Source organism: Crinia signifera, chromosome 3 (genome assembly GCF_055691185.1).
Source record: "Crinia signifera chromosome 3, ASM5569118v1, whole genome shotgun sequence".
NCBI lineage: Eukaryota > Metazoa > Chordata > Amphibia > Anura > Myobatrachidae > Crinia > Crinia signifera.
Genome location: NC_139219.1, coordinates 106,862,446 through 106,877,146, shown reverse-complemented (window position 1 = coordinate 106,877,146; position 14,701 = coordinate 106,862,446). Strand labels below are relative to the sequence as shown.

General features: G+C 40.6%; 1 protein-coding gene across 4 annotated transcripts in view; it reads right to left on the bottom strand.

The window, feature by feature from the left end:
* The window catches only part of TRIM67 (tripartite motif containing 67), a 77,220-nt gene that overhangs the window by 7,023 nt on the left and 55,496 nt on the right, over positions 1–14,701 (bottom strand). Inside the window, exons 5-8 of one of the 4 annotated variants that reach the window (XM_083176354.1) lie at positions 11,849–12,008; positions 8,601–8,758; positions 6,114–6,252; positions 366–669 (exon numbers count right to left, since the gene is read on the bottom strand). In XM_083176354.1, coding sequence (XP_083032480.1) covers positions 366–669; positions 6,114–6,252; positions 8,601–8,758; positions 11,849–12,008 — 761 coding nt within the window. The remainder of the gene's footprint in view (positions 1–365; positions 670–6,113; positions 6,253–8,600; positions 8,759–11,848; positions 12,009–14,701) is intronic. The other 3 variants (XM_083176356.1, XM_083176355.1, XM_083176357.1) reach the window with 3 other exon arrangements.

The window sequence follows — 14,701 nt, the reverse complement described above, 5'->3', positions numbered from 1 at the left end:
GTGAATCATGGCGAAAATCATGCTGAAAGCAGTTCTTCATCCTAGCATTGAATACACTCTCCGTGAATCGCAGTGAAAACCACATTGAAATACACCAGCGAATTGCAGCGAGCATGAAACGCAGAACTGGCCAGCATTCACTGTTTGCTTTTAGCGAACAGTGAACATTGAATAGGATGAATCAGATTTTCAGTGAAAACTGCCTGATTCGCCAAAAAAAAAAACAGTGAATCGGGAGCATTGAATACTGCCCAAAGGGTTAATTAAGACTGCAGTATTAGACAGATCAGTGCAGCTTACTTTCAGGCAATGTATATTAATGTGTAAATTCATCCATGCTTTAAGACATTTTAGTTACAACTTACCGGTTAGTATGAGAGTTGCAATGCATGAACCAACTACGGTTATTGTCCACATACATTGCCCAGGCTTTATCATCCTTCCCAAGCATCATATCTTTCACCACATTAATTCTGGCAACACCAAAAGCTGGATCAGGATGGTTATCATATCTGTCGACCTGTACCTCCCAATAGTGGACTCCTTTGGAGAATGCAGCAGTGCCTAACACCACCCTGTCGTCATAACTGCTACAAGAAGCTGTCATGTTTTCATTTGATAAAACAATATCCCGATGTGCAGAGTTTGAGTCAAATGTGAAAAAAGCCACTGGTAGAAAGAAAATGAAAGATATCAGTGACATTTGTCAGACATGTTATATACAGTACTGTGCAAAAGTTTTAGGTAGGTGAAAAAAATGCTGCAAGGTAAGAATGCTTTCAGAAATAAAAGTGTTAATAATTTATTTTTATCAACTAACAAAATGCAACGTGAATGAACAGAAGAGAAATCAAAATCAAATCTTTATTTGGTGTGTCCAACATTTGCATTCAAAACAACATCAATTCTTCTTGGTACACTTACACACTGGTTGACTCGCAAGGGTGAGAATTTGCATCCGAGCGAGTCATTCAGAATAACCCCCATAGTGAAGAATTTTTTAGGATTACAGTCAACCACTGGTGATTACTGTCTTTATTTGTATATGTCGGTTGAAACAAAGTCATTGACTGATGAGTTAACATTTAAGTTTGTTCACCAAATGGCTGGAAAGTGGTACAATTATGTCTGCAGGCAACAGTGAAGCATGGTGGAGGTTTCCTGCAAGTTTGAGGCTGCATTTCAGCAAATGGAGTTTGCGGATTTGGTCAGAATTATTGATGTCCTCAAGAAAAATACAGGCAGTTACATATACATAATGCAATACCACCATGGAGTCATCTGATTGGCTCCAAATAGGACCCCAAACATACAGCCAATGTCATTAACAACTATCTTTAGCATAAAGAAGAACAAGAAGTCTTTGAAGTGATTATATGGCCCCCACAGAGCCCTGATCTCAATATCAAGTCCATGTGGGATTATAGAAGGATTTGAGCAATCCTACAGCCACAGAAGATCTGTGATTAGTTTTCCAAGATGATTGGAATAACTCTCCTGCCAAGTTCCTTCAAATGCTGTGTAAAAAGTGTACCTAGAAGAATTGATTGGACAATTCATGTTATTAGGTCACATTCATTATTACCCAACAACCTCACACTTTCCAGTATAACTGCATATCTGTGCAATATATGATACAGCGCTAGGGTTTTACTGAAAGAAATTTACAATTACCTTGGTAAAAATCATTTTAATATGCATTCATAAATAAAAAACACACACAATATACAATAATATTAAAAGCATAATGAGAATTCTCTTGATGTCAATTGGGTATGGGGCAAAAAAGTTAGGTTTAAAAATTAGGCCAATATGTTACAGCTAGTATGAAAATTTCATGGAGGGAATAATAAGTGATGAGTACAAGCTTCAGCAAGAGAAAATGAAATAGGGGTGTGAGGGGGAGATTCACTATATAATATAGAAAAGGGGGAAGGGGATAGACCGTGAAAGAAGGGGGGGGGGGGGCATTATTAACAGGATCACAAATATAATAATAGAACACACAACAAGAACCAAAGGTGTTAATAATAGAGGTTTTTATATTCCTGAGTAGCAAAAGAGCAGCACATTAAGCAAAGTGAACATTTTTATATCTTAGATATTTTTACACCTTAGACCAGGGCTGGGCAACAGTGGCCCTCCAGATGTTGATAACCTACACATCCCAGGATGCTTTGCATTAGTTTTGCTTTGTGGACATGCTGAAACTGATGCAAGGCATGCTGGGATGTGTAGTTCAACAACATCTGGAGGGCCGCTGTTGCCCAACCCTGCCTTAGACCTACAAGTAGCTGGAACCGGGGAACGACAGCTGAAACGTCACACTGCAACTAAAGTTACATCTTAATAGATATATGTACCTAGAATTATAGGGGATTTGTATATGTTAAATGTATGATGTATGTGTCTTTAATGTGCACAAAAACAAAATGATGACACAGATAAATATTTTAAAAATCTGTGCATGTATATTAATGTTGAAAAGTTTATAATAAAGAGGAATAAAAAAAAAGAAATATCTCAGCTGAGGATATTGTACCTAACATTAAATATCTCATCAAATAATACAAGCTGGACACCCCCCACCCACCTCCATCATCCTCAAGAGGCGCTCCACAGAACGGTGAGAGACAGGAGCCCCTGCTACTCTCAGTGCCAGCAGCCATTTTAGGCTGCGAGTCATCCCTGCAGTAGCTTTCCCAATATGCCCGCATTTTCCCCCTGCATTCCTCCACTGACTGCTCCTTTTCTGCTGTCGGCGGGCTGGGCCAGCAGAACCGGGAAACACTTCACGTAAGCCTGTGGGTTGCAGCCTGGCTGCCCTAATCAAGCCGGGGCATAAATTCTGGTAGCGCCCGGCGTGGCACCACGGATTGCGCAAGTACAGGCCTGGAAGAGGTGAGCTAAAAAAAGGAGGGCATTCAAAGCGTTTAAACAAGATGGGACACCCAAATTATTTGCCGCATATAAAGAATGTAATTAGAAATGTAAATATACAATCAAGATGGCTAAATTACAGACTGAACGTAAAATAGCCACAGATAGCAAATCTAATCCCAAAACATTCTACAGTTATATAAACAGAAAACTGTTAAGGAAGGAAAATATTGCCCCACTAAAAAATAAGCAGGGTACCCTGGTAATAGAAGGAAAAGAGAAAGCGGAATTATTCAATGAATTTTTTGCTTCGGTATTTACAAGGGAATAATCTTCAGAAGATTTCCCACAGATTAAATGCTCTTGATTGCTCCCAAGCTGTGTGTTTGAGTGAGGAAATAGTTAAAAATAGATTACAAAACCTAAATAGTAAAAAATCTCCTGGCCCGGACAAAATACACACTAGGATACTAAAAGAATTGAGTTCTGTCATAACACTACCATTATATTTGTTATCCGAGGAATCAATAAACTCGGGGATGGTGCCAAGGGACTGGCGAATAGCTAATGTAGTACCAATATGGAAGAAAGGTAGAAAACTAACCCTGAAAATTATAAACCGTTCAGCCTAACATCCATTGTGGAGAAAATATTCGAAGGAATAATAAGAGATAGTATCCAACATTTCTTATAACAGGAGGAAGTAATACATAAGGCTCATCATGGGTTCGTCAAAAATACATCATGTCAGACTAATTTAATTAGCTTCTATGAGGAAGTCAGTAGGGGGCTGGACTTAAGGAAATCTGTTGATGTAATACTGCTTGATTTCGCTAAATATTTTTACACAGTGACTCATAAAAGGTTATTAATGAAACTAGGTAAATGGGGTTAGAAGATAACATTTGTAATTGGATTAAAAACTGGTTGCACAATCGGGGACAGAGAGTGGTGGTAAATCGCATACATTCCAGCTGGGGTAAGGTCCAAAGTGGAGTCCCGCAAGGTTCAATATTGGGACCCACCTTGTTTAATATATTAATTAATGATATTGGAAGTAACATAGGGGGTTATTCTGGTTCACTCTTTCTGACAAAATCCTTCTTAGATGGACAAAACCATGTGCACTGCAGGGGGGCAGATGTAACTTGTGCAGAGAGAATTAGATTTGGGTGGGGGTTTTACTTCAAAGTGAGATCTATATTGCAGTGTAAAAATAAAGCAGTCAGTATTTTCCCTGCACAGAAACAAATTAACTCACCCAAATCTAATTCTCTCTGCAGTTGTTACATCTGCCCCCTGCAGTGCACATGGTTTTGTCCATCTAAGAAGGATTTTGTCAGAAAGAGTGAACCAAAATAACCCCCATAGTGAGTAAAATTGCAATATTTGCACATGACATGAAATTGAGTAAGGTAATTAACTCAGGAGAGAATGTGGAAACACTACAAAGTGACTTAAATAAATTGGAAAGGTGGTCGGAAAGGTGTCAAATGCAGTTTAACGTTGATAAATGTTAATTATGGGAACAACAAGGAACAAGCTACTTATAGGCTAAATGGAGTTATTATCTTTATAGGGAATTCTGCTGTAGAGAAGGACTTGGGGGTAATCATAGATTAACTGCATGCATTAAAAGGGGAATGGATTTAAGGATGCAAATGTGATAGTGCCTCTTTACAAGGCATTCGTGAGACCACACTTGGAATACTGTGTTCAGTTCTGGGCACCGCACCTTAAAAAGGACATAAATTAATTGGAACAGGTACAGAGAAGGGCGACTAAGCTAGTACAAGATCTCAAATCACTTGAATACAAAGATAGAATAACCAAGCTGAATATGTTTTCACTGGAGAAACGGAGGTTGAGAGGTGACATGATTAGTATGCTCAAATACAGGATTGGGAATCATATGGAACTGGGAAATGATTTGTTCACTAACAGGCCTAGACTTAGGACACTCGGTCATGTACTGAGGCTCGAGGAAAATAAATTCCGAACTGAATTAAGAACAGGATCCTTCACCATTAGAGCAGTCAAATTCTGGAACTCATTGCCTGTGGGGGTGGTTACAGCAACTACTCTTAATGAATTTAAATTAAAACTGGATACATTTTTGGCCACCATGGAATCCTATAGATACAACTTAGTCAATTCAGTAATAGCAAGTCAAATACTGTAGGTTGAACTTGATGGACTAACGTCTTTTTTTTCAGCCTTAATTAATATGTTACTATGTTACCTCTATCTGGCATCCCGTATTGGGCATAGGGACACCCAGTCACAGGCTGGTCCATGTCTGGTAGTGCCACCCTGCCCTTATTGATTTACACCCTCACTGCATCTAACATATATGGTTCCGACCCCAGAGCACTGTTAGGAGGTTGCAGTGCTATTATTGCCCTGGCTGTTGCCTACACCCCTCCTTATGACTCACAAGTAAGAGAATTTGATGCAGGGCCGACAGCCAGGCCTCATACCCTGCGAGTACAAGAGATTAAAGGCAGGCAATTATTATGTACAGAAATGTGTTCTGTTTGTAACAAATTTGTATCCTGCAGAGATTTAGAGAAAATCTTTTTACAAGAGATTCAGTAAATTATGAATTTAGACTGTGGAATTCCCTTTTACAGAGAATGTTATAATGCAAATGCTTTCAGAACTCTTAGCTCTAATTTCAGTAGTTTGGAAAGAATGGGAGTCAGGAAATATTGAAACAGGAAAACACTGGTAAGAAAACAATGGAACTTAAAAACACAGATTTAATGTTAACACAATACAGACCACATAATAATAGATCAAAAGAATTAATATTAGTAAAAATACATGTACAGTATGTAGCAAGTATAAACTATACATCTATCCTCCATGAGATCCTAGTTGCGTTGTAGATAATTGACAAACATTTTTCATTAAAATGTGTCTGCATATAAAATGGAATATTAGTGTTCTCCAGGAAAACACTGTAATGTACAATTTTGTATGCAGATACAGCTGCAGTTGCACACAAAATTGAGGCATGTAGCAATCACATATAATTTTAATCAACAGAGGTTGCTTGTGTGTCCTATACAATCTGTTTTGCCAATAAGATCCATTTTTATGGGAAAAATTGCAAAACAGTGACTAGAAGGGCTGTTTGCCTAAAAGGTGGCTAGATGTATGTGAACACATATGTATCATAGACCTCTAATTGTGCATATATGAACTTTTTAAATGTGAACAAAACATACCATCAGATGTCTGTAGAACTACTGTTTTGCTGTAAGGTCCAAGGCCTGTTGAATTAAATGCTTTGACTCTTGCATTGTAAGTGCTGTTGAAGTGAAGACCGTCAATTGTGCATAAAGTCTCTTTTCCCACATAAACTTCCTAAAATATAGAGCAGCAAAAACACACAAATAGGTAATTATTCTTCTGTTCATCTACTAATGTTATACAGGAATATTAGACAATGATTCAAATATATTTGTATGCTGGATCATGATACAGTTGAGCAAGGTTTCATTTGAAGCCTCTTTTATGGACTTTTATATGATAGCATGTGTCTTTGGGGAAAATGCAGTATTTATAAAACCAAAATTTAGTATTTCTGAAAAATCCAAGTTTTTTTTTTGGAATACCAATGTTGTTTTTTGTGGGGATTATGATTGGATTATCAGATACAAAAGGTTTCACTTTGGATTGTTTGTTACAGTAATGAAAGTAAGACCTACCTAAACATAAAGGTGTACAGTAATTGTGGGCTACATGCAAAATCAGCCAGTATTTCCATGCATAGAAAAAATGTATCCCACCCAAATCTAAATCTCACTGCACATATTACTTGGTATTCGGATAATAGGGCAACCGTTAATAAGTCAATACCATATGGTCGACCATTTCAAAAAGTCGACATAGTCAAAAGGTCAACATTCACAAGGTAGATGGTACAAAAGGTCAATGGGTTCAAACGATTGACACATATGTTCTATACATGTTTTTTGTTTTTCAAACTGAGGCATGAACTTTAACTGGGAATAGTAACTTCTGGCGAGTGCAGTGGTAATGGAGTGAGCCACAAGGCCTGAAGCATGGTGAGCAAAGCAAGCTCACAAGGGTACACATTTCTACTAATTGGGGTCACATATAGTAAAACATACAATTTGATACCCACAATAAAAAAGACCTTGCACAATAAAAAAGGCCTTGCGTTGACCTTTTTTGTGTCTATCATTGCCATGTCGGAGCTTTTGACCCTGTTCACCTTATGCATGTCGACCTATTGATTGTTGATTACTGTAGATCTTTTAATCCACAGCTGTTACATCTGCCGAGGGTGGACAATCCTGGGATCGGGATCGGCGGGATCCCGGGATTTTGCACGAAATTGCCGGGATTTGAATCCCGGGATTGGAGCTTCCAATCCTGGGATTTCGGGATTAAACTAGTCTAATGCTGGGCAACGTCTGAGCACTCGCTCAGACGCTGCCCAGCTACTCCTGTCCTGGCTGCGCAGCGTGATGTGGTCAGAGGTCGCGCTGCGCGTCACACTGTGCAGCCAACTGAACACGCCCCCGCTCTCTACTACCGGAGCTCTTCACTGAGAACTCGCCTGCCACTGTGATCCGGTTAGGCATGACTGTGTGTGGCCGGGAGAGGTCAGGCGGCGAGCGAGTTGTGACACCGGAGGTGGAGAGCTGTGGCCTGCGGAGCGTGACCTATGGGTCACGCTGCGCGTGCTTCAGCACTGAACCCGCTAGCCACCCGACTTCTCCCGGCTGCACAGTGCAGTGACACACTAACATCCCTCCGGCATCACACCAGCAGCCTCCCTCAATTCCACTCCCGCCTGTCCCGCTCAAAGTAAGGCAATGTGGGGGAGAGTGGGGTGGTTTTCTTATTAGGGATGCCAATCCCAGGATCCTGGGAATCCCGAGATTAAGCATTTCCAATTCCCGGGATTGAAAAAATGCCCCGGGATTGGCATCCATACATCTTCCCCACATGCGGTGCAACATGATTTTGCCTAGTTGCTGACCCGAGTCTAGTCGCTGTCCCGGTTCTAGTTGCTGACCCGGGTCTAGTTGCTGACCCTGGGTTGTAACTGTGTACAGAAACTTGCATCGGACCTGAGTTTTAGAAAAGATCATTGCTATATAAATGATCTGAGTAGAAGACTGCAAGGGTTGTCCCACATATACTGGGTGGAATACAGTAAAATAAAGACTGACAAAAAACATTTGGAGACTGGTTAGCCCTGTATAGAAAGTGGCATATGGATTTAATACACAAGAATGTACCCTTTGTCCAGACAATATAATCTAGTGAAAAGTGAGGGTGGTATTAGATTGCTAAAGCGGAATACATACAAAATCCCGGTGGTCAGAATCCCGGCATTCAAAATCCCGACACCGGAATCCCGACCGCCAAAATCCCGACAACGGGGGACGTGGATTGCCCCCCCTTGCGGGTTCTCTGCGCTCGCCACGCAGCGGGACCGGTGCTTCGCTATGCTCGGCACACTAATTTATTCTCCCTCTATGGGTGTCGTGGACACCCATGGAGGGAGAAAGTGTTGGGCTTTCGGTGGTCAGGATTATGGCGGTCGGGATTTCGGCGTCGGGATTTTGAACGCCGGGATTCCGCCTGCCGGAATTTCAACTGCATCCCGCTAAATCTATGGAGCACTGTACTTCATTACATTACAATAAAATGGAATATATAATTTCCTTTCTTACCCTAAATGGACCACCATCTCCATCATCTAGTTCCAAAATATATCCTTCCACAGGATTGTGGGCAAAGGGTGGCATTCTCCAAGCCAAAGTAACACTATTATTTCTAGTGCAGCATTTCTCCAGCTGTAGTAATGGTACTGGGGGCACTGTAACGGGAACTGAATACAGATTAGTGTAACTCTGCCCTTACCCCTCCAGCAGTTGTACATAGATGAATTAGCGGGGTATTTCTTGGAGCCACACAGACACAATTGAACACGTGATATGCTATGCTGTACTGATGACAACTGATGATGTAGTGATGACAATATGTCTAAATAAAATGATATTGAAGCTTTAAAATGAAGGAAAAAAACTGCATTGATGAAAGTTGCATGTTAGTCATCTCAGATTCTCCAAAAAATGTTAAATGTTTCACAGATGCAATATTTCCTTATCAACCAGACTTTTCTAACAAAGTCCATTAAACGCCGCATGCACGCCAGCCCACCCCCCCCTCACATAGCGAATTCCCCCGCACGCGTAGGAATGGATGTTTAGCATTAACATCCATTCACAGCTTGTGTGCGTGGAGGAAATCACTCGATGGCCACCAAACATGGAATCATTTCTACAGTGCACGCAGACCTAAGACACCTTGGTGTCTTAGGTCTGTGGGCACCCTGTGCGGGAAGCGGGTGGGCAACTGACATCCGCTGATGTCAGCTGCCCTCCCTGCACCTACATCATCTGTGAATTATAATGGAAATGCCCATGAAATGCTGGCCATTCCCATGGGTGTCACCGCTCGACAACGCCCCATGCCCCCCTCCCACATTGCTGTGTGCGAGTGTCCGGCGAATAGTCAATTTGGTCACTGGCGGGCCCTTTCAATATCTTGCTATGGGGTCCATAAAAGGTCTATTTTACACCCCTGGCTTCAAGGTATGTGGAAATAGAATACGGTCATTGGGTCTACAGCAAGTTGGTCAACAAGCATTGGTTTGACATCGTTAGGTCGACATTGTTCGAGGTCGAAATGGTTCAAGGTCGACATGGATCAAGATCGACATGGGTCAAGGTCGACATGGGTTAAGGTCAACAGGTCATTAGGTCGACACAAGCATTAGGTCGACAGTGTCTAGGTCGACAGTCAAAAGGTCGACATGGGGGTTTTCACTGTTTTTTGAGCCGACATGTGCAGACAGGCGTTATTTCATGCCCTACCATCCACTAGGGTGTGGCGGGAGAACAAAATAGTGTGCCCGAAGCATTGCGAGCGAAGTGAGCGATGCAAGGGGATGTGGTGCACTGGAAACTGTGTCCACGTCGACTGTGTCGACATTCGGGTAAAAAAAACAGTGAAAAACCCAATGTAGACCTTTTGACTGTGGACCAAGACATTGTCGACCTAATGCTTGTGTCACCTATTGACCTGTCAACCTAAACCCATGTCGAACTAGACCCATGTCGACCTTGTCCCATGTCGACCTTTCCCAAGTCGACCTAAAGGTGTCGACCTAATGCTTGTCAACCAACTTGTTGTAGACCAAATGATCCCAACCCGCTGAAATGTAGAACTTCACCTAGATGTAGAGTGTGTGAGAAGATAGAGACTATTAAGACTATGACAATCAGTTTTTATTAACTAAACTGACCAATTGGATGTTACTTCACTGTAAAGATATTACCCTTACTGAAGTCTGTGTAGATTCGACTTTACATTACATTACTGTCCGCATTTGTTTTTGACTATCGGTGGCCGTTTTCACTGAAAAAAATTGACAAAATTGAATAGGTCGAATGTCAATCCAAACTAATCTTGTCCGAAAAGGACAATTTATTACAGATTTATCGTCGGGCATTGAATACCACATCACCCCTCTTACTAATTTGGTTAATAAGATGATGAGTTCCCCTATCATTTTATGCTCTGTAGAGAGGAGCTAACTTATTTTGGCATCATAACTGTCCCAAAACTGGCTTATGCCATTTAATGTAATGATGGAATAGTTTCTTCTGATGATTTTGGCCATCCTAATTAGAATTCATGACTTAAAATGTAATTATTCAAATTACTATTTGTTCCATTATAAAGTGTAGGAAACATTAGGAAAATGTACATCTAAAGTTAACGCAAACATTTAACTCTTTTGAAAGACATACAATATGTGACAATATTTATGAAAGACATATGGACCATGGCATAATAATAATAATACACTATAAAGTCTAAAGTGTACTCGTCCCCTATACACAGTGTACCGTTGTTTCCTCTAGTTTTTGGCGGATGGCGATCCGGTGGACGGTGCCAGGACATGGACTCACGAGCGTCTAGATCAGTGGTAGCCAACCCTAGCCCTCGAGAGCTACCAACAGTTCACATTTTCCAGACAACCTAGCTGCTGCACAGCTGCACTCATTAATCACTGACACATTTTAAAATATACACAGATGGAGCTAATTAGCTCACTTGTGATTCTGTGAGGAGACCTGCAAAACATGCACTGTTGGTAGCTCTCGAGCACTAGGGTTGGCTACCCCAGGTCTAGATCCACATATATGTTCAGCCTCCAGCTTGCACAGCAAGGGTAGTTCAGATGTGGCTGTAGTTGATTTACATTCACCAAAGTACTGATTATCAGTAGTTTGTTTATGTGCAGGACCCATTCTGCGCATAATTGGCATCAGTCTTAGTGATTGACAGACTGATGCCATTTGGGGGTGGGGAGGGGGGCTTCAAATGGAGGCATGTTGTTGCAAGGGAGGGAATAGGTCAGGATCTCAGTCAGAGAATGGAGTTTCCTGGCCTCTGTATAGGACTTCCAGTGGCCGGCTTGGGTCACACAGCCGGATGATGGTGCTGGGCAAGATCCAATACTGCGTCCTTGCACACAGTTTGGATCAGTAATGCAGCAGGAGGCGTGACACCTTCGGCATTATTACCATATTAGTGTTATTGCTGCTGCTGCTGCTTCTATATAACAACTCCAACCACAGGCCCAAACTCCAATCAGCCCCAAAGACTGACACATGTACTCTCTGAAATCACATTGAATGAGACACTCCCAACCAATTATATATATACACAGTATATATATATATATATATATATATATATATATATATATATATATATATATATATATTGTAAAGACTGTCAACTGAACTGTGTTCATTTAATTATACCGTCTCATCACAGGTGCACACATTTTCATGTTGTTCATGTACATCATAAAACACAAAGAAAATGAGAACTATGAGCTCACCCTTACATTTCATCTGAATAAAATCCAGCTGGTGTATGGCCTGAAGTAAAGGATCGCTGTCCAATGTGAGGTCAAAATCAGGAGACACTTTTGGTTCCAGTGCACCTTTAACCCACTGGTCCTGGGAGCATTGAACTCGCTTTATCAAAGCATCTGAAATCTTTAGTAGAGCACCAAAGTCAATATAAAAACGTATTTTCTCTAAATATTAAAAGTTAACCACGGTGTGATTAAAACAGATATACATCTTATTATAGAAATATAGTGAATCAGTTGCTTAATGAAGGATTCGACACTCAACAAAATTTCTGCAAATCATGAGCAAACACAGGATTTGCAAGGAGGGGGTCCAGGGAGGGGAAGAGTGATGCATAGGGTTGAGACTGAGGTGAATCAGTATATAGCAGGTATATCAGGTCCATTAAACAAGTGTAAATAGATACATAAATTATTTACATAATATCTGGGTGTGATATGACTGGCCGACGGTCGGGATCTCGCTGGTCAGTATACTTAGTATACCCGGCCGCCGGTATTCCAACAGAGCGGCGGGTGCAAAAATGACCCTTGCGGGTGTGGTGGCTCGCTGTGCTTGCCACAGCTTCTATACTGCTTCTCTGGGAGTTGTGGACCCCCACGAGAGACTAGCCCCTGTTAGTTGAGTTTCCGACTGTCGGCAAGTCATTCGGCACCCCAATATCTATCTATCTATCTATATATCTACTGAGCTAGCCTATATACCGGATACATAGATTAACCCTTTGAGTGCCAATGCTGCTGTGAGATATGTGCAAAATATGCCAACCTCGCTTGGAGGAACTGTTTTTTTGGGGTGCAATATTTAACTAAACTTCAGTAGCAGATCATTGCCAGCAATAACTAAAGTCAAACATACAGGAAAAACAGGCGCTGGTGACTGTTGGTGGTGATGAGATGGTAATATTACTAATAATCTGGCACAGCTAAGGCTCCCAATATACAGTATTACAGCAAATGATTTCTGTCAATTAAGAAAGCACTGCTGTGTCAGCTATAAAAGACTGAAAAACATATCGTTCATGAAAAAAATTATTAGAAATTTATGAATACACATAAGTATTAATTTAGGTAAAAAGTCGTAAAATACATAAAATCACAAAACATTACGTATAAACAAAACCTACATAATTATCTAATCCTATTGAGACATGGAAAATTATATATTCTCAAAAAAATATAGAAAGTCATATTATTAAACAAAGTCCTGCTAATAAGGTTGTAGGACCTCTTTTTATCAATCAAGTCCTGCTATTGAAGCTGAACTTTATAGTAACAATTCTTGTTGGAAGTTGCAACATTGTATATTTGCAAATTAAAAGGCTGCATTTGGCAGCAGGGGGAATCCAGAGGTTAAATAAAATACAAAGTAGCAACTTCTAACAAGGATCGGTTTTCTTCTCAACCCACGATTTGCGGGTGTTTCAAAAGGGGCGGGGATAATTCCGAGGGCAAGGCTTAATCCCGGGCCATGGCAGTGAGTTTAATTCGGCACTGGGGGTTATTCAAACCTTATTGGTTCTCTGCTGATTTGCAGAGACCTGCAATCAGCTAGCCGAAGCCCCGCCAGAGTGATTACCTAAAAATCCATTCTCAAGTCATTATCAAATGATTGTTCCAGTATATTCTATCTGTGCGTAACCCAGGACTTACTAGTACGGTGCAACGTCACACGACTTTCCTGAAAATACCAGGCTGCTCCTAAAACGGCCAACAACAACACCAACAAATGCTGGCTTGCATATGGGCAGAGATTAAAAAGACGCTGGATATTATCACTGGATGGCTATGTGAGCCATACGCATACAAAGGAGTTTGATTATCACCCGGCCTACGAATTTGCTGCCTAGCATCATAGAAATCAGGTCTAACGAAACCCCCTAAATGATTAAATGCTTGAGGTTATTTCATTACAGCTGGCAAAATTCTACATGTGTATGGCGAAATACATAGGAACATTTTGTAAAATAAATATGACTAATGATGTGATATTTTATCTTTGCATCATCACCATCAACTCCAAAGATCATCTTAGCCTTTAAATAATGTATGTAGTTCATTCATTGCGTAAAATGCTTTTTGGTGTTGTACAGTATTTGGGGGTTTATTTTGGGGGGAGGGGGGTCTTGGATCACATATGCTCTACACATTACAGGGACAATTTAATTGTAGATGGTGTTACATCATATAACACCATATCTTGAACACATCACCCATACATGCAGCAGCCCAACGTCCTGATTTTTTCTGCACACATCTATAGGGAAAATGTGTGATGTTGAGATGATGTTGGAGTGATATCATGACAATATTTTAGACATTTACCCATCATTGCTCCAACACAACCTGGAATTAATGCTCCCTAAGAATAACAGTAAAAAGCAATAATATATACCACAATTCACTACAGTATATTAAGATAGATTGCTACTAGCCAACATTGATTATAATGCATTGCAGCCACAGCATGACCTAGGAAACTAGGATACCATAATATTTTACACAAGTGAATCATTTTACGCTTTAAACCACTCTTAAGCTTCTATAAAAGACTGAAGGGATTCAGTAAATGAATCCACTTATGTTTCCTTGACAAATCCACCTACTTTACTTTACAGATTTCATTGTGACTGTCATAGTGAAATTTGTATTTGTAGTGTGAGTTTTACTAATATTTGAGTATGAACATGAGCATCATTCGTTATAGTAAATTTCACCCTCACATATAATTCTGTTGGTTCCAGCAATGCCGCATTGCTCGCAACAGGTCGACTAAACTCACTCACTGGTCATCTCGCAGCTTGACTACTGCAACAT